The sequence below is a fragment of the Dermochelys coriacea genome, chromosome 9 (genome assembly GCF_009764565.3).
Source record: "Dermochelys coriacea isolate rDerCor1 chromosome 9, rDerCor1.pri.v4, whole genome shotgun sequence".
Lineage (NCBI taxonomy): Eukaryota > Metazoa > Chordata > Testudines > Dermochelyidae > Dermochelys > Dermochelys coriacea.
Genome location: NC_050076.1, coordinates 7043915 through 7071913, shown reverse-complemented (window position 1 = coordinate 7071913; position 27999 = coordinate 7043915). Strand labels below are relative to the sequence as shown.

At 44.0% G+C, this 27999-nt stretch overlaps 1 protein-coding gene and 1 long non-coding RNA gene across 7 annotated transcripts; one reads left to right on the top strand and one right to left on the bottom strand.

Annotated features, from left to right (window-relative positions):
* Positions 1-392: 392 nt before the first annotated feature.
* COPS7B (COP9 signalosome subunit 7B) lies at positions 393-21241 on the bottom strand. Of its 6 annotated transcripts, none has more exons than XM_043492230.1 (8): positions 21101-21229; positions 21056-21066; positions 17416-17599; positions 16052-16127; positions 6360-6448; positions 5582-5784; positions 3884-3989; positions 393-1792 (listed from the first exon to the last, which is right to left on the bottom strand). In XM_043492230.1, the coding sequence occupies exons 3-8, from the start codon at positions 17575-17577 to the stop codon at positions 1634-1636; spliced, it is 795 nt and encodes a 264-aa protein (XP_043348165.1). In that variant the 5' UTR covers positions 17578-17599; positions 21056-21066; positions 21101-21229; the 3' UTR covers positions 393-1633. The 6 variants fall into 6 exon arrangements, with proteins under 6 accessions (XP_043348165.1, XP_043348167.1, XP_043348164.1 ...); XM_043492232.1 differs by having other exon boundaries at positions 17416-17596; positions 21057-21066; positions 21101-21220; XM_043492229.1 differs by lacking the exon at positions 21056-21066 and adding an exon at positions 19521-19662 and having other exon boundaries at positions 17416-17592; positions 21093-21179.
* LOC122455736 lies at positions 17192-27999 on the top strand. Its single transcript, XR_006274186.1, has 3 exons — positions 17192-17203; positions 18938-18940; positions 27857-27999. It is a non-coding gene; the product is annotated as an uncharacterized LOC122455736 (long non-coding RNA).

Below are 27999 nucleotides of genomic sequence, written 5' to 3'. Positions count from 1 at the left end.
ACAGCTGGCCTTTCCCAGCACAGAAGTTGCTTCTCACTGCAGAGTGGGTGGATAAGCTGAAAGAAAGGTGGGCCAGGCTGTGAAACAGTGCTCAGACAAGCTGACAGGCACTCCTGGGGAGGGACACACTTTGTGAAGACTGTGATAGCAAAGTAGGACAGCCTCAATCCTCCTGGTCCTGTTGGTAAGGGGTTAAGACTCAGGAGACCTGGGTGCAGGTCCTGGCTCTGACACAGACCACTTACATGACCTTGGGCAAGTCACATCTCTCTGTGCCTCAGCTTCTATCGGCCTGCCAGGTTGCGCGTGAAGACGGAGTCAGGTGTCAGCGAGGTACTCCGATGACCCAGCCATGAGGGCCCATGGCTGCTCCAAAGCCAAGACTCGACTCCTACATTAAATCAGCATTTAATTTGTTCCAAAAATCACTTTTTCATGTGAATTGCAGTTTAAATTTCAACCCTGCCCTCCCCTTAAAAAAAAAAACAAAACAAAACAAAAAAACAGCCACCAACCTCGCCCACGAGGTGCAAGTCCCCTGAAGTTAGCCTGTAACAAATATCAAACACAAAACAAAGGCCAAAATGCTTTAGAATCACAACAATGTACAAAAAAAAAAAAGTAAAATACAACCTGAAACTGTTCAAGTTCAGAAAGGCTAGTAAAGTCCATCGCTTCAGCAAGGGGATGTCACTGCCATGCCTGTCAGCGGGTTCTGTGCCACTGGCCTGTCACTAAGCCACAGCGACTCCTCTTCCACACCAAACATCATCTCCAAGGAAGATTTAAGGTATTATGCTTTAAAGATTTCAGGAAGGGAACAATTCACAAGCGGCCCTGGGAGGATGCAGACACACTGAGAAGGAACAGGGCTTCCAATAGGTCCCCAGCTACCTGTAATATGGAGAGCTCGAGAGCAAGCGAGCAGCTTGTTTCCTCCTCGCTGTGCTGAAGCCTCACACCTGTAGCCTAGTTCTTTAAATCAGCGGCAGATTAATAGGCTTACTAAAGGCTGTAAAGGTTAGTAAACGCAGCCCAGCACTGGATCTCACCTCACAGAGCGAGGTAGAGTGTGAATTGAAATACAGAGGGGCCTGGGGAAGGTTGAAGATTTCAATGTAGAGCTGCTCCTGGCCTAGTAATGTTCTCCCTTCCCTTTGGGATTAGAGAGATCTGTGTTGGTAGCTTCCTCTCTCCCAGCCTGGGACTTCAAAAGCTAAGTCCCAATCTTGGGATTCAGTCAGTTGCCATGGAAGATGTCATCTTGAACTTTAAATCAGCATGGCAAACTCCTCACAAGAGGGAGCATGGGAAGGCTGGCTGGGAGGGAGCAAAACCTTCCACAGAGATTCCGTTCCCCTGGTGTCGCAGGTTTTCTGCCCTTGGTGGTAACTATCTCTGGCTGAAAGTCCCTCTTTAAAGGCTTAGGAGAACAGGTGGCATCTTGGACGTGAATAAGATTTGCACACTGTAGCTTAGCCAGGCATGGACAGCTTGGGGTTGTATTCAAACAGGGCTTTTATATTTGCCAGCCTGGAGAGGACTGCCCCAGAACCCACCGAAAAGGAGACACGGGGCCTTTGTCACTCCTTCTGGTATCATTCATGGCTGAATGACGGCTACATGGTAGGTTCTAGTGGCGGCTGGAGACCAGCCCTTTGACTTTGGACATCTTTTTTGTGGGCTGCCTTTGCTCTGCGTGGGGAGGGCACTCTCGGTCTGCCAGCTGCTGTTCCATCTCTTGTGCTGATGATGAGGCCGTGGCTTTTAATGTTTTCTTTATGTTTGTGACCTGGACAAGAAGAGACAGCGAATCAGCATTTGCTTCTTCCACCCCCACAAGAGAGAGGAAGCCCCTTCCTAAGCACAGAAAAGAAATGCCCTTGAGTTCAAAGAGTAACTCATCATTGGATACAAATATCCCCATGCACACACATCAAACCATCTCGATTTGATTTTATTAGCTGTTGACATTAACAACCTGTAGATGACCTGACCTGGTAATACTCCATGTTAGACCTGGTTTGGAGGCCATTGGGGGCTGCAGATACCGGTTACTAGACACCAGGAGTAGCACAGCAACTTTCCACTGCCTGACTGCAGGAGGCAGCCATCTCACCAGGCTGCAGACCTCAAGGGTCTGTTTACTGACAGGGAGTGCCTGGGATATATGGGGAGGGAAAAAAAACAAAAAACACAACACCTAGAACAGCTCTGCAGAGCAAAGGGAAGGGAAAACTATTTGGACCATTCTCCTTGAAGGTAGGAATGGAGGCTACCCTCAAATCTGGGGCGTGTTCGAAGAGCAAGCACATAGTGGTATGCTTCCCATGCACCAGGAAACAGTGGGAAGTGCCATCTGCATGGCACCTCACCCTCCAAACACTGGACCTCGGGGGGGTGCCACAAAAAGAATTAGTGAACTGACAAAACAAAACAAAAAAAAGCAACCTGAAATGAGCATAGAAGTCATGAGTCCAGACTCCCCAGGGCTAGAAACACCCGGCAAATCAAATGTCTCCTAAGTATCAGAGGGGTAGCCGTGTTAGTCTATATCCGCAAAAACAATGAGGGGTCTGGTGGCACCTTAAAGACGAACAGATTTGTTTGGGCATAAGCTTTCATGGGTAAAAAAAAAAAATCTCACTTCTCCATGCATCTGAAGAAGTGAGATTTTGTCTTTAAGGTGCTACAGGACTCCTCAGACGTGTCCTGGGTACCAGTCAAATCACTGAATATAAACAGCTTCAAAAGGCCAGCGTGAACCTGCCGGGATGCAGGATTGCCAGAAATGAACCTTAAGCTAGAGTCTCAAGAGAACCGTTCTCATCTTTGCCATTGTAGTTTTGTTCTCACAAGCAAATACAATCAGCAGAGACTAAACCCATGTGCTTAGGCTGCCCTCTGTTGACCATCTCTGGATATTACAGGAATAGGGGGAAAAACATTTTGGCTCAAATTTTCAAAAAGCAATTTCAGGATTTGGAGTACCATTTTGGGGTACTCAAATTGACATGTTAAATGGACCAGACTTTCAGAAATTGTTGAGGACTCATCCAGTGAACGACAAACCTCTATTAAGGGAGTTCAAGTTGGGTATCCAAAATCACTAGCCAGTCTTGAAAATGTAGTCCCTTGTATCTATTCCTTGGGATGGCAGGGGGCTGTCCACATTTGCAGGGTTAACAAATGAGGCACTCTCACTGATGTGTTTCAAAGCACTTTTTAAAGCTACAATTTAGGGTTTCTAAGGAAAGAATGTATCACACTTTCACCACTTCAGATGGAATTCAGAGGGATGTCTAGGAATGGCTATTGAGAGGTTTTTAATGACATTCATAGGTTTACAATAAATTAACTATTTTTTCTTATTCCTTCTGGATTTTCATTATTCACAGTGAAATCTAAAGCTGTAGAAACATCAGATTTCCATCGTGTTTTGTGTGTTAAAAAATTGGTTTCCTAACAAATCAACGCAAGGAGTTCCCAGCAAGTTTATAAAGGATGACTCAGAAACCCAAACATCAGAAGGTCAATGGTCAAATCTGCCTTAACTCATCAGTGAAGTAAATATAGTTGGGGAGAGGAGGAATCCAAGTTCTTTCCTAGAGAGTGCATCACAAGACTAGCACACCTGTTTGGCATGATTGTCAGTCTCCACCTAGCAGAAGTCCTGGATTAAATAGCAGGGAGTGCTGCAAGGTGAGGATTGAGGGACATTGGCAGTGCTGTGCAAGGGAAGGTTACAAGACCCCTGCTCACACTATGCGTTAACCAGGCCCCTTACTTTCTCACTTTAATAAGCACAGAAATTCACCATGGGAAACTTGAAAGTGTATCCAACACGCTCATCACGAGAGGACAGGAGTGATTCTACACCTACCTCTGTCTCTACCTGTTGCTGAGTTCGGTTGTGGTTCTCTTTGTACTGGTTGGCTCTAAGCACTTGCTGTTCGATTCCTAACAGAACTGCTTCACACCCATCGCACCTGAAAATATAACAACAATCAAGTGTTCAATGCTGGACAGTTTGAAAGGGACACTCAATTTGAAAAATCAAAACAAAACACAGTTCTGTCTGAAAGTTTGGGGGCTTATATTTAACATTAGCAACTAAGATGATTAGAGCTGAAAGAATTTAGTGGAAAAAGATGTTTTATTCTATTGTTTCAGTGTTTACACTTTGTGTAAAAAGGCTTGAACATGCATCTACTCAGTTTCGCTAATTTGCTGATGGCCAGTCTAGAAGGAGCTCACATGTACACACGTCCTTGCGCGCTGTAAGAAGGTATTTGCCAGCAGTAGTGAAGCCAAAGCTGAAACAAAAGAGGCCGCAGACAGGTGTGTGAACAGAGAGGAAGCAGGGGCTGGTCCCAGCATGTCTGGTGGAGTTGCTCTATTAAATCCTATTAGATTCACCACAGAGAAGCCAAAAAACATGTTCAAACCTTTTTAAAAAGTCAAGAATTGCTACTTAAAGGGGGATATATCATAAACTGATTTTTTTTATTTATTTTTTAAGATTACTCAGAAAATAAAAGTCACACTGACAAGGTTCCCCCAAAGAAATAAACAAGCAGGGTGACAAGAACACCTCCTCCTCCACTCAGTGAAAGTTTCAGCTCTCATTCACTGTGGGAAGGAATGGAAAGGGATCTGAAGTGGGTGCAGAGTTGCACATCAAGCAATATAGAAAGATCCAAGAAGCTGCTGCACTCCTTCCTTGCAGTGAGGGGGAAGCAGGAGCGGAGAAGGGAAAAGAGAAAAACCAAGTGACCCAGGTTACCACACTTATACAGCTATTTAATCTTTGTTATTTCTAATGTACCCATAACAGCTAGGCAATGACTGTATTACGTAGTCAACTGGAAATCAGTCACAGTCCCTGTGATCTAAAAAAGTGGCAACTCCTTTGGGTAATGAATGAATCCTACAGGACTGAAAGGCAGATTAGTGTATTTTTTATCAAGTTTCCAGTAGAGTAACCAGAACAAGATGGTCTCAGCCAAAAGCATGAAGTCTGTTTCATCTCCAGCAATGAAGGGAGGCCTAAAGAGATATCTGAAACACCTCAGAGGTGAAGTTTAAAGTACTGTGACTCTGAGATACAGTTTGTTAAGATTTGCCTGAGTAATTCTCATCACCAGAGGATTAGTGGACAAATCTGTCTTTGCTCATCAGCAAAATTAATACGGTAGGAGGAAGAAGGTGTCATTCTACAAGATGTCTGTCTCTAGGTAGAGGTCATGATGTCACTTTGGCATAATTGTAGGAGAGGCCCTAAAGCAAAGAGCAGAGGTAACTAAGGTGAGAACTGAGGTAACTTCAGAATCTGAAGCCAGTAGTAAAATTGGATGTATTACTATGACAGCATCTGTAAGAAATACTGGAGAGGGCATCAGGGTTTTTGTCCAGGAGGGGCCCTTTGCCAAGCGACTTTTCATGGTGTGAGAGTGCTAATGAATGGAATATGCTGAAACTAAGCTAACATTTGAGTCTTACAGAATTCAGAAAAAGCCAGGGTGAGCTATTTCCTTTGAGACATTCCTAAAAGACAAGGTGGAGGAGCCTCCTGCCTCACCATTCTTGGAGTGTTTTAACAATATTACTGATGTCCTTCTTCTGAATGTCTCTGCCGATACAGAAATCCACCTCCAGCACCTGGTTGCGTTGATCCAGTTTCCCCTGAATAATGTCTGTATACACAGCTTCAATGATTAGATCTTCCAGCTCCCTCAGATTCCTCATGTCCAGGTCTTTGAGCAGCACAGAGTAAGGAATGCACTAGAAACAGGAAATCCAAGAACAAAACAGTCACTTGTGGGTCCAGAATGGAAAGTTAAGCATAGTCTGGAAGTAGGGTTAGTAGAAGCTTGCAATCATTTATTGTACACATCCCGCAGGTAAAGAGTGAGTGGGAAAGTATCAAATAGTATCAAAGGAAGCAAATACTATTAGGTTACACCACACACAAGACATTCCTGTAAGCCTTTATTACAGTAAGTTCTGGAGAGTGGGTTGGGATGGCAGCACTGTGGAAGGTAAAATAGTCAATTCCCTCCCCCACCCAGAATTGACAAAGATTTTCAAGAGGTAGATGGGCGAGTCCCAACTCCATTAGCCAATCTGATTTCTCCTCCCAGAATGCCCATTTCTCGCTGTTCAGCCATTCCAAGCACTCACTCCTTGGAAGTCCTTCATAAGTTACTGAGTTCCATGAATACAGGGGAGCACCGTACATTGCAGGTAATTTTCTAGTCACAGGTTTTCCATGCAGCCTAATGCAAACCCGAGTACAATACTTGGATGCCACTTGCAGAAATGGCTGGCATTACTTAGCCAAGATTTCTGAATTTTACCTTCATTCTGGCAGCCAAGCTTACAATAGTTAAGTGTTTCAGCTTGTTCTTCTGGGCTCCCGTTAATTCTGGCAGGTTATCCTTGTTTGCTGTTCAATATAAAAAAATTGAGAACAAAGTTACGGGTTTTCCTTCAAGAATTAAACAAAACCTTCAGATTAAAGTCTTTGACTGAGTTGCACCCCAGAAGTCAGTAGCACTAAGTACTCCTTGTGCTACCAAGGGATGTAGTGAGAAGACAGTGCTGCCATAAGTAACAGCTGGACCATACCCAAAGGAGAAACAGAGGCAGAATAAAAAGAAAGTCAGTTATTAACTGTTCTAATTCCAAAACCAGAACCACAAAAATACAGAACATAATTCACGTGTCTACAGGTGAAATCCTGCCAAGACACATGGTTAATATTTTGTTTCCAAGACCAAACTATTTGTCCTCTTTCAGTAAGCTCATGCTAATAAAACCTTGGGCTTTGGTTTCACCAGCTGTAAAACTGTGAATGATGCTTACTTCTCTGAAGTGCTTGGGAACTACGTATGAAAAGTCAAACATTAGGTTCATGGAGAGAAGAGAAATTATTAATCTAGATACTTCTATGGCCATCCTATCACCACAGTAACCACATGCCCCATGTGTATTCACAAACAGAAGGGAGGCTGGCTGCTTTCAAAAGCAAAGGCGCTCTTCGGAATGGGTGCGTTAATGGAAGAGTTAGTATTTCAGTGACATGAAGGTTATCTGGCCAGTATGGAATCCATCTTACTCATCTCATCCAATTCTTTCCCTTTTGGCCTCCTCTGTCCCCTCCCCATTTTTATCTGGAAGGTGGGGATTACTCTCTCCCTTACTATCTTACTTTTCAGTCGCACCTTCCAGCCCAAAGGATTGCATGGTACTTCAGGAACTGTTCAAGCAACTATACTATAATTCCATTTAACCTCCTTATTGGGGTGGGGAAATACCAAAGAAGCCCACCACAGTAGCCTTTGGCTACAAAAAGAGGAGCTACACAAAAATGAGGAGGCAAGTTAAATGGAAATGAAAAAGAACAGTCACAAGAGTGAAACGCCTGCAAGCTGCATGGAAACTTCTTAAAACACCATAATAGAAACTCACACTATAGGTATAACTTCAAATAAAAATAATTAAAAAAAAAAACCAACAGTAAGAGGACCAAAAAAAATGCCACCATGGCTAAACAACAGAGTAAAAGATGGAATTAGAGACAAAAACAAGACACCCTTTAAAAATTAGAAGTAAAATCCTACTGAGGAAAATAGAAAGGAGCATAAACTCTGGCAAGTCAAGTGTAAAAGTATAATTTGACTGGCCAAAAAAGAATTTGAAGAGAAACTAGCGAAAGACACAAAAACTTACAGCAACAAGTTTGTTAAGTACATCAGAAGCAGGAAGCCGGCCAAACAATCAGTGGGGCCACTGGATAATTGAGATGCTAAAGGAGCACTCAAGGAAGACAAGGCTTTTACGGAGAAGCTAAATCAATTCTTTGTATCAGTCTTCACAGCAAGGGATGTGAAGGAGAGTCCCACACCTGAGGCTTTTTTCTTTTTCAGTAGACAAATCTGAGGAACTGTCCCAGATTGAGGTGTCAATAGAGGAGGTTTGGGAACAAACTGATAAATTTAATAGCAATAAGTCACCAGGCCCAGATGGTATTCACCCAAGAGTTCTGAAGGAACTCAACTATGAAATTGCAGAACTACTAACGGGTATGTAACCTATTGCTTAAATCAGCCTCTGTACCAGATGGACTGGAAGATAGTTAATGTAACACTGGATTTTAAAAAAAAAAAATAAAAAAAAATAAAAGGCTCCAGAAGCCATACTGGCAATTACAGGCTGGTAAGCCTAACTTCAGGACCAGGCAAATTGGTTGAAACCCAAGTAGAGAATCGAATCATCAGTGCATAGATGAACTGTGTGTTGGGAAACAGTCAACACAGTTATTGTAAAGAGAAATCATGCCTCCCCAATCTATTAGAATTCTTTGAGGGGGTCAAACAAACATGTAGACCAGGGTGACCCAGAGGAAATAGTATACTTGGACTTTCAGAAAACCATTGACAAAGTCCCTTATCAAAGACTCTTAAGCAAAGTAAGCAGTCATGGGATAAGAGGGAAGGTCCTCTGGTGGAGCAGTAAAAACTGGTTAAAAAAGATAGGAAACCAAGGATTGGAATAAATCATCAGTTTTCAGAGTGGAGAAAGGTAAACAGCAGGATCCTGCAATGATCTGTACTGGGACCAGTGCTGTTCAATGTATTTTAAATGATCAAGAAAAAGGAGTAAACAGCGAGGTGGCAAAGTCTGCAGACAATACAAAATTTCAAGGTAGTTAAGTCCAAAGAGTTACAAAGGGATCTCACAAAACTGGGTGACTGGGCAACAAAACGGCAGATGAAATTCAATGTTGACAAGTGTAAAACAATGCATACTGGAAAACATAATCCCAATTATACACACAAAATAATGGAGTCTAAATTAGTTGTTACCACTTAAGAAATATCTTGGAGTCACTGTGGATAGTTCTCTGAAAACATCTCCTCCACATACAGCAGCAGCCAAAAAAGCTAACAGAATTTTAGGAACCATTACAAAAGGGATGGGTAATAAGACAGAAAATATCATAATGCCACTGTATAAATCCATAGTATGCCCACACCTTGAATTCTGCATACAGTTCTGGTCGCCCCATCTCACAAAAGATATTAGAATTGGAGAAAGTACAGAGAAGGGAAATAAAAATGATAAGAGTTCTGGAACAGCTTCAATATGAGGAGAGAATTAAAAGATGGACTGTTCAACTTAGAAAAGAGGCAACTAAGGGGGATGTGACAGAGGTCTACGAAATAGGGAAGGGTATGGATAAAGTGAATAACGAACTGTTATTTACTCCTTCATATAAACACAAGAACTAAAGGTCATCCAATGAAATTAATAGGCAGCAGGTTTAAGTACTTCTTCACACAACACACGGTCAACCTGTGGAACTCGCTGCCAGGCGATGTTGTGAAGGCCAGAAGTATAACTGGGTTAAGATAAGAATTAGATAAGTTCATAGAGGATAGGTCCATCAATGGCTATTAGCCATTATGGTCAGGAATACAATCCAATTCTCTGGCTGTCCCTAATTCTCTGACTGCCTGATGCTGGGACTGGATGACTGGGGATGGATCACCCAATAATTGCCCTGTTCTGTTCATTCCCTCTGAAGCATCTGGCACAGGCCACTGCTGGAAGACAGGATACTGGGCTAGATGGATCATTGGTCTGACCCAATATGGCCATTCTTATGAACTGTACATTTAGGCAGTGCTGTATGGTGAAATGTGCTGGCCATTGTTCACTACACTGCACATGGGAACGGGAAACTTAAGTCAAGGATATGAGTGAACATCCCTACTCTTACAAGTCATGCCCTGGGATCTAACACCCATGCAGAGCAGACTGGTCCTCTAACTGGTCACATCCTAGAGATCCACAGACTGCAAAGAATTCATGAAGCTTGTGCTGGCTCCATATCTACTGGAGCTTTCACCCCACTACATCTACTAAATCTGTTCTCCAGATTTTACAACTAAAGTGCTCAGATACTACTGTGATGGGCATCAATGAGATCCTGGGCAGAATTATTTGTAAAGCATTGTGACATTCTGGATTCAGGCTGCTGCTCACAAATGTTAAATACTGCACTGCACTGCATCAGAATTGAAGTGTAAGCACCAAGGCATAGCATGGTTGGAATGCACCTTCAGAGAGACACGCTATCCTGATTCAGATTTGGTGCCTTTGAAATGATATACAAGTGGTTATTTCCAAGGTGGCATCCTGGTGGACATGTCTTTATTTTGCTTTACCACATGAAGAGGTTATAGAAGCCTAGGAGCAAGATGGGTCTTTTGCATGACACCCTTCCTGAGTACAGCCAATGGTTTCCAAGCAAGAAGGCTCTCTGGCCTGTTTTAAGGCTGATTAGAAAAGCTTGTTCCTTTTTGACATTCTTCCCTTTGTAGCTAGTTGTCTCAGTTCCTGCCAAGTATCTCCCAGACAAAGGTGTTTAAGACATTCAAGCAGAGAAAAGCAACTCAACCCAGTCAAATTGTGACACTGATAATCACACTTCTAAGAACTCACTAGTAGATACAGTGTTTTTATTTAAATACATAGCGAGGGGCCAGTTTCCAAAGACAGACGTGCAATTGTGTGTGAAAAGCATATGCAACTGTGTGCCTAATCGGCATGCAAAATTATCACAACAACAAATTCAAACTGGACTTTTGCACATAAAAATACTGTATTTGTGCATACACACATTCACTACACAATTGCATGTGCATTTGAGAGTTGTGCCCTTTAATGTGTAGGGAAAACATGATACAAACCTTGTTTACCAAGTTTCAATTCAGAATGGATTTTCAAGACTAGCTTACAAACCCCTGAAAGGGGAGATTCTCTAATCGGTACCACTCTAATTTCAGAAGAGATGGAGAACTTGTCGTCTGCAGAATAAGTGTCTTTTGAATCTTAGGAAGAGATAATGAATCGCTGCACATCAATTCATGTCACAGGGACTCAGCCCAAGAGAGGCTAGTAAAATGCCCACTCTAAACGTCTGGACCAGCACGTAACAGTCTGGCTATTGCTATTGCTCCATAGTCAGATGAAAAAAAGATTTACACAAGAACAGACATACTGGGTCAGACCAAAGGTCCATATAGACAAGTATCCTGTCTTCCGACAGTGGCCAATGCCACTTGCCCCAGAGGGAATGAACAGAACAGGTAACCATCAAGTGATCCATCCCCTGTTGACCATTCCCAGCTTCTGGCAAACAGAGGCTAGGGACACCATCCTGGCTAATAGCCATTGATGGACCTATCTCCATGAATTTATCTAGTTCTTTTTTGAACCCTATTATAGTCTTGGCCTTCACAACATACTCCAGCACGGAGTTCCACAGGTTGACTGCATTGTGTTAAAAATACTTCCTTTTGTTTGTTTTAAACCTGCTGCCTATTAATTTCATTTGATGGCCCCTAGTTCTTGAGTTATGAGAAGGAGTAAATAACACTTCCTTATTTACTTTCTCTACACCAGTCATGCTTTTATAGACCTCTATCATATCCCCCATTAGTCATCTCTTTTCCAAGCTGAAAAGTCCCAGCCTTATTAATCTCTCCTCACATGGCAGCCGTTCCATACCCCAAATCATTTTTGTTGCCCTTTTCTGAACCTTTTCCAATTCCAACATACCTTTTTTGAGATGGGGCAACCACATCTGCACGCAGTATTCAAGATGTGGGCATACCATGGATTTATATAGAGGCAATATGATATTTATGTTGTACTGTATATCCCTTTCCAAATGGTTCCTAACATTCTGTTAGTTTTTTTGACAGCCACTGTACACTGAGGGGATGTTTTTCAGAACACTATCCATAGCGATTCCAAGATCTCTTTCTAGAGTGCTAACAGCTAAGTTAGACCCCTTCATTTTGTATGTATAGTTGGGATTATGTTTTCCAATATGCGTTACTTTGCATTTATCAACACTGAATTTCATCTGCCATTTTGTTGCCCAGTCACCCAGTTTTGAGAGATCTTTTTGTAGCTCTTCGCAGTCTACCTGGGACTTAACTATCTTGAGTAGTTTAGTATCATCTGCAAATTTTGCTACCTCATTGTTTACCCCTTTTTCCAGATCATTTCTGAATATGTTAAATAGGACTTGGCCCAGGACAGACCCCTGGGGGACACCACTATTCACTGCTCTCCATTCTGAAAACTGAACATTTATTACTACTCTTTGTTTCCTATCTTTTAACCAGTTACCAATCCACAAGAGAACTTTCCCTCTTATCCCAGGACTGCTTACTTTGCTTAAGAGCCTTTGGTGAGGGAACTTGTCAAAGGCTTTCTGAAAAATCTAAACACACTATATCCACTGGATCCCCCTTGTCCACATGCTTTTTGACCCCCTCATAGAATTGTAGTAGATTGGTGACGCATGATTTCTCTTTACAAAAACCATATTGACTATTCCCCAACAAATTATGTTAATCTCTGTGTCTGACAATTTTGTTCTTTACTATAGTTTAAAACAGTTTGCCGGGTACTGAAGTCAGGCTTACCAGCCTGTAATTGCCGGTGTCACCTCTGCAGCCCTGTAACGGTGCAGACCCATTGCTACGGCACCTCCGTGCTGGGAATTAGCTCTCTTGGACCACCAGGGTGCCTTTTACTAGCAGTGTCTCACTTACCCTTACTTCCACTTCCTCCACTGTCTCCACCATCTGGACCCGCGTCACTCCCAGACCGCGGCATCCTCTTCAGGACACGGCCCTTCAGCTGTGCCCCAGCCCGCTCTCTCCCCACTTTTGGGGGACAGACGGTCCTCATCCTTCCACTTGCCTCAGCAGCCACCTGCAGTCTCTAGTCTAGCCCCTGGCTTCAGGGCCAAACTGCATCTGGATTTAGGCCGCTCTCCTCATTGGTAAGTAGGGGCAAAAGTGGGGGGACATGGGACAGGCCCACCCGCTACTCTGGGCCCCAACCCAGGGACCCTCTAGTGGCAGCCACTTACTGCCCTCCTCCAACTCTCCTCTACTGCTTACTTCCCTGGGTCACTTCCCAGTCACCCCAGCATCTTCTCTGTCCGTTTGTTTCAGGGCCCCAGTCTGGCAGTCATCAGCCTAGAGCTCTCCCAGCCTCTGCTGATCCTGCCCAGCCCTTCTCTGTCTTAGGTGCTTCTCTAAGAGCCAGTTCTTCTCCATTTGCCCTCCAGGGAGAGACTGCCTTCCTCTCTGCCCTGCAGCATTCTTATAGGGCCCAGCCTGGCCCTGATTGGCTACTTTCAAGCCTCCACTTGACTGGCTCCCATTAAGCCTTTCCATCTGCACAGCCTCTTTGGCTTTCTCTAACCCCTTCCGCACCAGAATGGGGCAGCTGCCCACTACAAGCCCTTTATAAAAATTGACATCACATTTGCTATCCTCCAGTCATTTGGTACAGAAGCTGATTTAAATGATAGGTTACAGACTACAGTTAATAGTCCCGCAATTTCAGATCTGAGTTCCTTCAGAACTCTTGGGTGAATACCTGGTCCTGGTGACTTATTACAGTTTAGTTTATCAATTTGTTCCATAACCTCCTCTAATGACTCCTCAATCTGGGACAGTTCCTCAGATGTGTCACCTAGAAAGAAGGGCTCAGGTTTGGGAATCTCCCTCACATTCTCAGCCGTGAAGACCGATGCAAAGAATTAATTTAGTTTCTCCGCAATGGCCTTATCATCCTTGAGTGCTCCTTTAGCATCTTGATCATCTGGTGGCCCCACTGGTTGTTTAGCAGGCTTCCTGCTTCCGATGTACTTAAAAATTTTTTTACTAATACTTTTTGCTAATACTTTGGCTAGCTGTACTTCAAATTCTTTTTTGGCCTTCCTAATTATATTTTTACATTTCATTTGCCAGAGTTTATGCTCCTTTCTATTTTCCTCACTAGGATTTAACTTCCACTTTTTCAAGTGGAAGCTTCTATTGTGGTGTCTTTAAAAAGTTTCCATGCAGCTTGCAGGGATTTAACTTTTGGTGCTGTACCTTTTAATTTGTGTTTAACTAACCTCCTCATTTTTGGGTAGTTCCCCTTTCTGAAATTAAATGCTACAGTGTTGAGCTGCTGTAGTGTTTTCTCCGCCACAGGGATGTTAAATTTAATTATATTCTCATCACTATTACTAAGTGGCCCAGTTATAGTCACCTCTTGGACCTGATCCTGTGCTCCACTTAGGACTAAATCAAGAATTGCCTCACCTCTTGTGGGGTCCAGGGCTAGCTGCTCCAAGAAGCAGTCATTTGAGGTGTCAAGAAACTATCTCTGCATCCCCTCCTGAGGTGATATGCACCCAGTCAATATGGGGATAGCTGAAATTCCCAATTATTATTGAGTTTTTTTATTTTAATAGCCTCTCTAATCTCCCAGTCACTATCACCATCCTGGTCAGGTGGTTGGTAATATATCCCTACTGCTATATTCTTATTATTCGAGCATGGAATTACTATCCATAGAGATTGTAAGGTACAGTTTGGTTCATTTAAGATTTTTACTTCATTTGATTCTACGCTTTCTTTCACATATAGTGCCACTCCTGCACCAGCACAACCTGCTCTGTCCTTCTGATATATTTTGTACCCTGGTATTACTGTGTCCCATTGATTATCCTCATTCCATCAAGTTTCTGTGAAGCCTATTATATCAATATCCTCATTTAACATGGGGCACTCTAGTTCATTCATCTTATTATTTAGACTTCTAGCATTGGTATATAAGCACTTTATAAACTTGTCACTTTTCAGCTGTCTCCCATTAAATGATACAATTGAATGAGACATTTTTCATTTGTCTGTTTCTCATCCGATCTTACCTGTATTTTACCTTCCATCCTCTCCTCCTTACTAGAGCATAGAGAATCTCCATTAGGAGATCCTCCCCTAAGAGATGTCTCTGTCCGAACCACATGCTCCTCCGCATGTTGGCTTTTCCCCAGCCCTTAGTTTGAAAACTGCTCTACAACCTTTTTAACGTTACGTGCCAGCAATCTGGTTCCATTTTGGTTTAGGTGGAGCCCCTCCTTCCTGTATAGGCTCCCCCTTTCCCAAAAGTTTCCTCAGTTCCTAATAAATCTAAACCACTCCTACCTATGCCATCATCTCATCCATGCATTGAGACCCTGCAGTTCTGCCTGTCTAACTGGCCCTGTGCATGGAACTGGAAGCATTTCAGAGAATGCTACCATGGAGGTCCTGGTCTTCAATCTCTTACCCAGCAGCCTAAATTTGGCCTCCAGGACCTCTCTCCTATCCCTCCCTATATCACCCGTACCTACGTGTACCACGACCACCGGCTCCTCTCCAGCACTACACATAAATCATCTAGATGTCTCGAGAGATATGCAACCTTCGCACCAGGCAGGCAAGTCACCATGCAGTTCTCATGGTCATTGCAAACCCCGCTAGCTATGTTTCTAATGATTGAATTGCCTATTACTAATACCTGTCTCTTCCTAATAACTGGAGTTCCCTCCCCCAGAGAGGTATCCTCAGTGCAAGAGGATACCACAACAACATTATCCGGAAGTGGGGTCCCACTTATGGGATCATTTCCCTCTGCTCCAGTTGGATGTTCTCCTTCCCTGAGGCTTTCACCCTCCTCAACAGCACAGAGGCTGTCAGACCGGGAATGGGACCATCCTACTGTATGCAGGGAAGTATCATCTATGTATCTCTCTGTCTCCCTTAGCTCCTCTAGCTCAGCCACGCTGGTCTCCAAAGCCCATACAGGGTCTCTGAGGGCCAGAAGCTCCTTGCACCGAATGCACACATACGCCACCTGCCCATAGGGCAGGTAATCATACATGCTGCATTGGGTGCAATAAACTGGGTAGCCCCCACTCATCCAGAAAGCCTCTGACAGACAGAATTTTACCCTTAGATTCTTTCAACCTGCCACATTCACAGAGGCATCACACACTTGTGTAAGTCAGCTACCTTGAGCTGCCTGGCCGGACAAATGAGAAGCTGCACAAGCTAGTTCTGAAGAGACTGCAGTACCCGCACTCACTGCCCATTCAATCTTCGCCAGGTTCTTAGAGCATTTGCTAAATGCAACCTCTTACCTACATAATCTGGGTACGTTCCATAAGCAAACAGGTTCAGCAACTGGAAATACGCAGCATTAGGCCCTTCAGCGAGCTGGAGAGGAGGAAAGCAAAAGAAATCTTACGTAAGCCAATAATGGCCAATAGGATATTGGTGTATAGCTTCTCCACAGTGCTGGCTTTAATGCCACACAGAATATGTATCTTTTTAAAAATACATAAAAGAACGACCTTTCCAAAGTCATGTAATCAGCACTACATTTCAGTAGTTTAGAATCAGGATGATACAGCCAATTCCATGCATTAGAACTTGAGTTTGGTTTATACAGACAGCTGCTTCATGCAGCATCTTAAGAGATAAAATGAAGAACGTGTCCCCTTGAATTCAGCTGTGTATTCTTATCACATGACAGATGAACAGATTACGGTGCTGGTTGGTTAAGAATCCTTATTAGCCACTGGGAAGTTGAGACAATTAACCTGCAAAACCACAAACAATCTCAAAGCAAAGCAGGTTAGAGCATTTTAAGTTGTCTGTCTCTGAAAGTTCTGTACTTCCTCTGACAAGCAAATAGTGCATTGGAACAATAGCTGTGGCACTAGCCTGGGTTGGTATATCAGTTCTCCTAATCCACATGATTTGCTGCATGGAAAAACTGGAGGGAAACCAAACATATACATTGATGCTAAAAACTGTTGATGGCATTTTTGGCCAGGCACAAAAGCCCGTTTGGAAAGCTGAGCTTCCTGTGTGCCATACTGCCATAACTGCAATCAGCAGAGGTAATGAGCTAGATCCCACTCATTGTAAGAGACAGGGAGATGCTAGTAGAGCGTTCTCTAGGAGGGCTCTGGGAGTCTGGAACTTGCTCCCCATTTTGCTCTGAAACAGCCCAAACGTGGTGATCTTCTGGGCATGCTGCAAAATACATCTGTGACAGGAGTTTTAGAGAAGGCTAACGGTATGCTTCCCAGAACAATGACAGAATAGAAAGGCGCTTTTTTGCTGGTGGCTGGCTGGCATCCTAGTTTCAATGATTGAGTATTGCTGAAATTGTATTGTATTAACAGTCACAAATTAGGATGTCTGGAGCCTTAGCATAGGCATCATTTTATTATTTAAATCCAAATAAATACATAAGACAAAAGCGATCCCCTTATGTATACCAGGTCCTCACAATTCTGAGTAAATCTGTCATTCTGACTCAGGGCATGATAGAAGCATTGGAAAACTGGGGTAAATTATGTCAGGCTTTCCCCAAGATGGAAATTCTGTCATCCAGTCTACTATGTGCAAGGAAATTCCTAGGAGAGCTCTTAAACCAGAAGGGGGAGGGAGGAGGGGAGGGGAAGAAGAAAAGAGATGGCAACTTAACTCTTACCTCTTGCACGTTTGTTAACTCCAACAGCTCACCAAAGACATAAACCCCAGGAGCCTCTAGCACTTGGTTTATCAGAGCAGTCAGAGCTGATCCGTTGGTGCCTTTGGCTAATAAAATAAACTGCTCAAGAAGGTTGCAGGATGGTTTCTGTTCTCCTGCCATTCTAGATTTTTCAATCTGCCAAAAAAGAAATGGTTTTAATGACTCTTTCCTCCATCTTTGTGCAAAGCACTGCTTAGAAGTGGATCAGGAAGCATGTCCAGGATGGTAACATTCCATACTTAACTTTGCCTTGTTTTTCATGATAATTCAGTGCTAGTGATGAGCGCAGGACTAAGCCTGGGGGCCAAAGTCCTATTTATCCATAGAGCATCAACAGCTCAGGCAATAGCTTTAAAAGCTTCCTGCACACTGTCCTGTCAACATGCCTCACCTATACCCTGGAAGGGCTCCTCTAGGACTAGGAAGGGGGGTTCAGATTCCATGGCCAACTCAGGCTTTCAATTCTTTTGAGATTGCTAAGTGGTGACAACATTGGTGGTAGGTTTTGTGATGTCTACTAGGAACTGGCTGAGACTTCTTCCACCTCACAACTCGTTACACAACAAACAAAGAGCCACTGATTTAACCCTTTATGTGTGTGTCCAAAAATAATCCACTTACATAGGCTTGTATAGTGCATCTTTCCCAATAGTATCTGAATACCTGTCAATTAACAAGGCAGGAGCACAGAACTCCAACTGCTTTCAGAGCCAAAGAGGGAAAAATGAAAAAGCTCCGTCACTAGCTTACTTGATTACTGTGCATTTTTGCCAACAGGGCAGAGTTAAATTAATTTATGTTAATTACACGGATTAAATGATTAAAAAAATACTCTTTCTTTATAAAGGTAAATCTTTGTATTTAATTCTGGTCCAATACATCTTCACTCTGAGCATTATAATTTGGGTTCTGAAATGTTAAATTCAGTTACCAGCTGACAAGTTCAGAAAATTAATAAATGTGGTAAATTACAAGTCAGGTGCAAGCTACAGTGAACTTGATCTCCCAAGCCCTGAATCACTATTGGACATGATTTTTTCATGTTGTATTTACAAAGGACATATTCTGGTGACAATTTTAAGATCTTGTTGTTAACCTTTCTATCTGCATTAGTCCCACTAGTAAATACCCAGGGTTCTGGGTGGGCTTGTACTGTCTACACTGAACCACAGGCTGCTGCAGCTTTACTACTCCACTATCCAAGCTAGTTAGATTAAAGTTAGCTCACGTAGATCTACTTGAGCTGCCATCCCTGTGTCTCCTAATACATCTAAGGGGTAAATCAATATCATCATCTGCTTTCACAGAAAAGGAAACTGAGGCACAAAGCGGTCAAGTGACTAACTCACAGTCACACAGGGAATGTAATAGAACTGTGAATGAATGCAGATTTCATGGCTCCCAGGCATTTGCTTTAAGCACAAGACTATCCTTCAAGGCACTACAAGTGCTGAATGTGTTGTACAAGATTGTGACAAAGTGGGTTTTCCTGGTCCTGTTGTGAAAGTTGTGCAAAGTCTCCACCTTTTTTATTTTTAAAATCACAGGTGATAGAGGCACCATAGTGTTACTTTCTGGTTCCCAGGTATCACTTGAGGCCACTAGATTAAGACTAAATAGACTTTTTTTAGCCTGATGAAAAGCGATTGCTATATAGATGAAAAATATTTTAAAGTAATTTATCAAAGTACACCAGCATCACAAATGCAGCATGAAATTATGGCTGCCCTATATGAAACATTCCCTTCCTCCAGCTTATTTTTTGTGTGACCTATGAAACAGCATAACTTTGCACTTATGTAGATAAGTGCAAAGTTATTATGCTATTTGTTAGCATCAGAGCAGATTTACTTTCATCAGTAGCTCTCAAAGTGCTTTCCAAGACTAGGTAAGCATTATTATCCACATTTTACAGATGAGTAAAGAGACTTGAAGGTGAAATAGTTTGCTCAAGAACATAGCGAGTCAGTGAGAGATGGATACAGAACCCAGGTCTTCTGACTCATTTCCAGACCCTAGCCAATGGGTCAGGGCTACCTTCCTGGAAGAAACTGATCATTTACCCATTTTGCTGGATTCTTTCTTTGGATCTGTTCTGCTATCCACTCTCCAGATTGCACTGTTCCACACTGCTAGTTATGTACACACTTTTCCTGAAGTATCATCCCCATGAACATGTTGGTAGCACAGAAGCAAATGGCAAACCTGGTATGAGTGCCCAATGGGAAAATCACCCCTTATTCCTTCTTCGGTTTGCTAAGAACTGAGGGGGTAGGTAGGTTTTGTTTTCAGTTCAAATGAGCCTGGCAAGCCGTACACCCAGTAATTTCAAGTGCTCAGTAGTACTTGTCTCAGTCACATTTCACTTGTTCACACTGTGGTTTTGGTTGTCTAGGTTGGTGCACAACAGGATTTTTTCCACCCTATTTGTCAAACTTCACATTTCAGATACATTTTTATATTTCCAATACAAAACCACACATGTTTGCTGCCTGAAAGCTCCAGACACACAGGTGCAGTACTCATTGCCTGGATTTCTTCCTTCCATAAGTCCTAAGGCAGGGTCAAGTCAAACAGACCCCAGGAGTGAAGGGGAAAAGAACATCCAGATTTCCCACAGCAACATACTACCCAAAGATCAGAGCATCTAGGGCTTGGAGGTCAGTGTGAGCACAAGGGAGAAAGCAGAGGGTTTCCTGGATGTAGCAGGCAAACCACTCAGCACAAAAAAGGGATAAAGCTGAATGTACTGAGTATCTTCTGTGTAGAACTATTTGCCTCCAACAGGAGGAGCAGAACAGAGGTCTCTGCAAATGCCCACGTGTTTAGACCATAATCAGAAACTAATTCGAACTGGCAAAGGGCTGGAAGAAAATAAGGCATCCTGGAGACAGAAACCTCTCATTACACAGGACACAAATATTAAAGGAGGACTCAGGTTACATCACTCACACCTACAGTCAGACAAAGCTACCAGTTCACACCAAGCATTGCAGGCAAGCAGAAAACTGCTAGTTTACACCAGAACAGGTTAACCCCATCTTCTCCACCAGCGTCGTAGAGAGTGAAAATGTAGGGTGGGTGATGGCGGGGGCAAGACTCCCTCAGGTAGATGGAAAGGAAGGGGACAATGAAGATCCCAGAGACTCATGGGGGGCCCAGTCAGAGAAAGCCCCCTCCCGGGGTAGCTCAGCGAAGAGGAGCTCAAGGGAGCCCAACCACGGAGACCCCCTGGCCTGAAGCACGTTAGAGAAAGAGGGATCCAAGAGAGCCCAGTCGGGGGTCCCTTTCTCGGGTTAAATTAGAGAAGAGAGGGTCCATGGGGGGCCCAAAGAGAGACCCCCGGGGTAGCTCAGAGAAGGGAGGGTTGCGGGGGACAGCCAGGGAAACGCCCGATAGCTGTGAGGGGGCGATGGGAGCCCAGGCAAGGGGAGGGGTCGATGAGGAGGCCTCGTCCCCTTAGAGAGCATCGGGGGCCTGGAGCCGGGAGAGCCCCGCTAGCGGCGGGGGCCGGTAGCCATGGGGGTCCCGGGGGCGGGGACGCCGGGGAGCGGGGACTAGAAGCGCAGGCGGGGGCCCCGCGGGGCGGGGAGACCCCCTCAGGCCGCCCTAGGGGCTGTGAGAGCGGGGCTGACCTGCCTGCTCCGTCCGGCTCCCGGCGCCTCCCCCGCTGCTCCTCAGGCCGCCATGACAGCGGCGCCGGCGTCCTGCGCTCAGCTCCTTCCCCCGGCCCCCGCCGCCCGCGCACCGCGTTCCGCCCGCCGGCCGGGCCCAGGGCAGCGCAAGGGGCGCGCTCCCCGCTGGTCGGCCTGGGTCACGGGACATGGGGGGCCTGGCCCCGGCTCGTGGGCAGGCCAAAGGTCAGGCTGGGACAGGGTCAAGGGAGCTGACATCTGAGCGTTCTTGGCCATTGCCTGTGTAGGTCAGAGGTCAGGACGGGGGCAGGGTCAGAGGTCAGACTGGGGACAGGGTCAGAGGTCAGGTTAGGGTCAGGGTAAGACATCTGAGTGTTCTTGGCCATTGTCTAACAAATTTATTAGAGCATAAGCTTTCGTGAGCTACAGCTCACTTCATCGGATGCTCACGAAAGCTTATGCTCTAATAAATTTGTTAGTCTCTAAGGTGCCACAAGTCCTCCTTTTCTTTTTGCGAATACAGACTAACACGGCTGCTACTCTGAAAACTGGCCATTGTCTGTGTAGGTCAGAGGTCAGGCTGCCACCTCCCCAAGTTTCCCCAGGATCATCCCTTTTTTGAGGCAACCACCCCAAGACATCTGTCAGGGTGCTCAGGATGCGCTGCCAGCTGTCCAGTTTGATGGGCTCAGGATCATTCTGGATATACTATATTTTTGTATCTCAGAGGTGGCAACCCTAAGCTGGGGCTAAGGTCAGAGATCAGTATAAGGGTAGGGCCCACGGGTCTGAAACCTGACCATTATTGGCCAATGTGTCAGTCAGAGGTAAATGTGGGTTAGAAATTGAGGTGTTGGTGGTGGGTCTGGTACCAATGAGTGCATTGGATTAAACAGAGCGGATGAGGAAGATATAACCCTCTGGGGTTTGACCTACATTGATCTCCAATATTTCCCTGCCAGCTTCTGACTGCCCACAGGAAGCTGAATGGAAATCTTTTTAGGGAAATAACATGTTATATCAAATGTTAGAGATTCAGGGCCTGTCATCTATTTCAGGCTGCTGCGCACCTAAGTGGGCTGGCTCTGACTCTTCATCTGCATCATCTCCTGTGTCCTCCCTTCTGCACAAGTCCACCATGTTGTGAAGAATGCAGGAGACAAGGACCAGGGGATGGTGCAAATGATGACAGTCAGCCCTGACCTCCTGCTTTGCACAGCAGCATTGAAAGCTCCATTCCCACCCTCTCGTTAATTGCTGCACAGTCAGAGGGAAAAGAAAACACAGTGGGTCACACAAAGCTAAAAACACTGGAGGGGCCAGGGGATGAATTGCAATGAGACAAGACATCTTCATCCTTCACAGGTAGGATGAGAACTATAAGTCAAATTATCTGCTGGCAAAAGCAGGTGTAACTCTATTGAAGTTATTGGAGTTGTGCTTGCTTAGGCTGGCAGTGAATTTAATTGTGTGAGTTCACAGAACCCAATTCTCTCTGTCTCAGGAAAAATGAATGAAGGTTACAGAATATACAACTCCCAAGAAACTAACCATAGACAGCAGAGCATTTTTCATTTGAGAGTGGAGGTTGACTTCACAACACACTACTGTACTTTAATGGGACAGGCATTTACCTAGACAATTGATCTCCTGTTACAGAGCTGACCTTAGGCACAATAATGTAGGCATGTAATCGCTTGGGCACCTATGTTTAGACGGACAAGTACTGATCTAGCATGGCATGGACAAGTTTAGTTTCTGCACTGTGAGACTGCAGAGGGAAGTTAACTCATAGCCCAATCCCTGCTCTGGTAGCTTGGGGCCCTAAAAATGATGAAACTTATCCTGCTCTGATCTCAGATAATCTCTCAGTTAACCAAACTGTGTGATGGATAAAATAGCAGCTACTCTGCTGGACAGCCTGCCAATGAAAATTCAGGTTGCTGCTTTTCTGGCACACGACTTCATATTACACTAGCCTGTCTCTGCATTTATGACAGGTCATTGAAATATTCTCTGTCACTCTCCCAGAATAGGATTCTTGCATTTTTCAATAACCTTGTCCAGGGTTGAGCAGACAAGTAGAGCCAAGTCATGGTACAAAGAAAAAGCAATTGTCAAATCAAAATTTTGGTACAGGACTATTTTTAGGCTACCAGACTTAGCACCATCCCTTAATTCACCAAATCACTAGTACTAGAAGAGAACTAACAGTCATCCAGTCCATCTCCTGCATCATGGTACGACAGAGATGGGAAATTAAATATTCAGTTTTCACTAATTTTGTGTGCCTAATGTTCAGGGGTGTTCAGGACTCACAACTTCTACTGAAATTCTGAGAACCTGTGAAAATTAAACACAAGGGCCCAATCAAATGGGAATTAGGTGCTTTATTATCTTTAAGCCAAGGTATCTCAAGTTGGGCACCCAGAAATTGAGGCACACAGAACTAATGAAAACTTCTGAAAATTGTGTCCTTAGTTTTTCCTAAAGTAACTGCACTAGTTGATGGTGGAGGAGAGGTAGGAACAACAATGGTCAGAATAAGAGATGGAGAATCTGAACTCCTAGGTTTGTTTTCCTCATCTGCCAAATAACAGGTTTCAGAGTAGCAGCCGTGTTAGTCTGTATTCACAAAAAAGAAAAGGAGTACTTGTGGCACCTTAGAGACTAACACATTTATTTGAGCATAAGCTTTCGTGAGCTACAGCTCTTACGCTCAAATAAATGTGTTAGTCTCTAAGGTGCCACAAGTACTCCTTTTCTTTTTTTCATCTGCCAAAGACTCACTGTGTGACAATAGGAGAGTCATTTCACTTCTCTGTGCTTGTTTCCTGATCTGTAAAATGGAGATAGTAACAATTTCATACTTTACAAAAGTCTGGGTCTCCTACCTCAGGAAATGAGTAGTTTTCACTGAAGTCAGTGGGAATTACTCATACCCTCTGGTTGGAAAATAAGGCCCCTAAAGGTATTACAAAGCTTAACTAATTCATGTTTGCAATACACTTTGAGATCCTCAGGTGAAAGATGCTCGAGGGGAGGCAAAGGACTTAATATATCTTAGCCTTGGAATATCTCCAATGAGTGAAATTCTGTCTTGGTGCTTATATGACCCCAAACACCCTCTTATTTGAGTGTTCTTTAGCAGCAGTGTTTTGAACAGAATAAAGATGTTGAAGCAAGAGAAGAGAAGGTTACAATAATTAAGATGACAGATCACTAAAGTGTGGACAAGGGTTACAGCAGTGGGATCAATGATGAATGTGTGGAGCTAGGTGATAGTAAAGAGGGGAAGTGTGATATCAGCCTGTTTAATTTCACTGGTCTGCCTGAGGGATTCAGAATAAATTTCCAGGAACCAGACAGCAATTGAATTTTAAGATCATGCTTTTAGCCAATTGTCCTTCCCCTGACACTTTCCTCTTTGCAACTGAAGCAGTTCTTTTGTTCTCAAACCCTTTTTTGTAAACAACTGGACACTGACAAGTTTGAGTTTATGCTCTGGTCCCAGGATGGGAGTAGAAGGAGATGGGGGGTGGATGGTGGGAAGGCAAGACTAATGAAACAAACTGACTAATCAAGTGGGGAGTCAGCAAACCCCAGATGAGGATTTACAGTACAGAGCTGCAAATAATACATAGAATGTTCTACATGCTGTGTTCTTATAAACTAAGCAGGACGGACCCAGGACGTAGTAGTACCTCAGACCAGCAATTCTGTGAGGCCCCAGCACATTACAGAACGTAAGGTCTCATTAAAAACAAATGATGTTTCTAACCCTTGTAGTTGCAAAGAAAACCTTGTGAATGTGAAAGAGCATGGCACTATCTCAGGGTCTCTGCACTGCAAAATGAACTTTATCAAGGGATTCCATTTTAAAGGGACCTAGCTATGTTTTGTTTGTTCCCTAATACAGTGGTGTGATAGTTTGGGGAACCTGTCTATGCAACATATGAATCCCATTTGATATTATGAACTCTATGTCTAACTATAATTTTCTGTGTGGATTGATTCTTCCATTTGATGTTTGCAGTTTTGTAGCTTCCCAGGACCTTAGAGAGAGAAGGGGGGTGAGGCAATATCTTGGTCCAATTAAAGATATTACTTCACCCACCTTGTCTCTTCTGTTTTATGGCAGAAAACAACGTCTGAGAAACTGAAACAGGGCCATCAATGATTGACTAGTCTTTCCTGGGCAGGACAGTGGAGGCTACTAGCCAAGCTACTGACTGTTAATGGCCAGCAATCTCACAGAGGGTGGGAGAATGGAAAAACCCCAAGGTAGGACAAAAGGAGCACAAGGTATTGGAAATTGGTTTTAAAAAGAGATACTCTCTAGCAAACGGGGATGCACCATTGCAGAACTAAAAGACCGAGCAGGAGGTGTGGTAGCAGAAGGAGTTTGGACCCCTGAAGGACACAGACCACAATCCAAAGGGCTCTCAGGAGCAATGAGGAAATTGAAGGAGGACTTGCATGAAGATATCTGTTGTTTTTCATAAGTCCATAACTCACTTGTACTTTTCTATGAGTAAAGTGTGCATGTTTAAGAAGTTCCTTTTTAAAGCATGGGGATTCCTTGCTTTAGCTGTCATGTGGTCCCTGAGGGGTTAAACTGTAAATTGGAGTGCCCACAAGGGCATAGCTTTGGAGACAGCTTGCATAAATTACTGGAGAGACTGGAGGGGGTTCAGCACTGGTTTTGGGGCCTAAGGCAACTGGACCACAGGGTCCCACATCCGAGAGAAGAGGTACAGAGCGGGAGTCTGCACCTCAGGGGTGTGCCTGAGACTCCAGACTTACAGACAGTGTATGGATGCTGCTCAGACCCAATTGGCTTGGAAGCACACAAGATCCAAAGATTGGGTCCAGTACAGAAGCCTGGTGACTGTCCACAAGGGGGAACCAGCCAGGACTGTAACAAATGGTGCAGGGCCACAAGGAAAATAGGGTTATGTCTCATCTGCACTGTGAGATAGAGCTGCCTTTTAACCATATCATAAGTAGGTCCCACAACACAATTTATTTTTCACTGTACTGAGTCTGCAGACAGACTGAAACAATAGCACTAGGAGAGGAGTGAACAGCCCCATTTGTCTTAAGAGTATTGATTCGGAAACCTAATGCTGGAAATATACATGGTAATATTAATTCCTAGTTATTTGCCATGGATTATTTTTGTAAACACATGGCAACTACTCTGGGATTGTGTGTGGAGCCTAAGGACAAAGGCTGAATAGGATAGCATTACTTCCTCCCAAGCTGACCATATACAGATCAGTCCGGATGGCCTCTTGACTGGACTTGAGTCCTGACATCTCCTGCCTCAGCTTCAAATCAATGTGACTGGATGAATCTGAATGTGGAGAAATAGCTCAGCAAAGCTCCAATTTTAAAAAATATGTGAAAATGTCCAGCTGATTCTTTCCCCTTTTAAACCGACTCTGCTATTACAGCCCTTTGCCTCTGCCCATGCTGCTGTCTGCATCCAGCAAATCACGAGTTTACTCTTTTAATCCATTTTATCTTTTAATGTCAGCATTATCCTTTAACTCACATCATCTCCTCCCCTCGCAGCGCTGCAGCTGGGGTCCTCTTTAGACAGTGGATAATTCACCTTGTTTCCCATCAGTGCCTGGCAAAGAGCCTGTTTCTAAATGTGTAGTAACGTCACCAGTCAGTTGGGCAGTTGGGCCACAGAGACCTGGGGGAAAAGTTCTAGAACGTGTACGGCAGTTGGACAGTTGCTCAGTCAGCAGCCCGTTAGCCAGGTCGTGGAGCCATCACACCAAGCTGTGTGAGGGCCTGATCCAAAGCCCATTAAAATCAATGACAAGACATGCTTCTCTTTGAACCTCTCTACTGGCTGCCCAGTTTCCACTGCATCAAGTTCAAGCTTCTAGGCCTCACATTCAAAGATCTTCACCACACTGCCTTTCACTGCTCATCTGTCCTTGTCTCTGGTTGTGTCATGCCCGTATCCCGTCTGCTAGGCCAATGAAGCCAGCTTCAGCCCCTCATTTGTATGCTTCTCCTGCCACCATCTTTGCCTCTTATTCCCTGCTTCCCCTTTACATATGGAACACACTTATTGAGCTGGTCCCTTTTCCTCCTTAAGACCTATTTCCCTCCACCTTTTGTAAATTGCTCAACTTCTGAGATTGAGAGCTCTTGGGGCAGGAACTGTGACGTATTAAATGTGTGGATAGGGCCTAGAACATAGTGGGCCACTACGATCATCCAAATAATAAATAATAATATGGAGTCATGGTTTAGGCTTTGTAAATCCACGAGGGTGAAATGGCTGTATCAAGTTTTTACAGTCCATAAAGACAAGAAAAGAAATTGTCAAGACGTGCTGGGGCCAACTGTTTTTGCAATTGTTTCAAAATGGTTATTTCTGTAGTCTAGTTGGGGCCTTGGACTATATCTGCCCTAAAGAACAGAATGGTTGGTAATTGAACCAGGCAGACAGCATCAGCGTAAGTACTAATGGTGCATTGTGGCCACACTAATCGTGCTGTTTTGGTTGCAGTTTTGTTCTACGTCCACACTTGCACTGCTCTGAGGTAGAGCCCTGCGTGGGACTATTTTTTTTAATTCTGCTCCCGTCCTGCCCCGCAATACCCGCTCCCACTCCTGCATTGTTTCTTGTATTTGTATCCCGCTCTCACCTGCAAAAACCGTAGATCCCACAAATCCCGCGAGAGACAGATTCCCACATGCTACTAACCCCTCCCACCACAAAATTGTATGAACAGAATTCAGACACAATTTTTACCACTAAAAGAATAAAACAAATCTTGCTTAAACTTTGTAAAAATACTTTAACTCTTGTTATATTAGACATCAAATCTCTTTCTATCCCTCACTTAAATTTAAGTAATAAAACCTTTATTTAAAA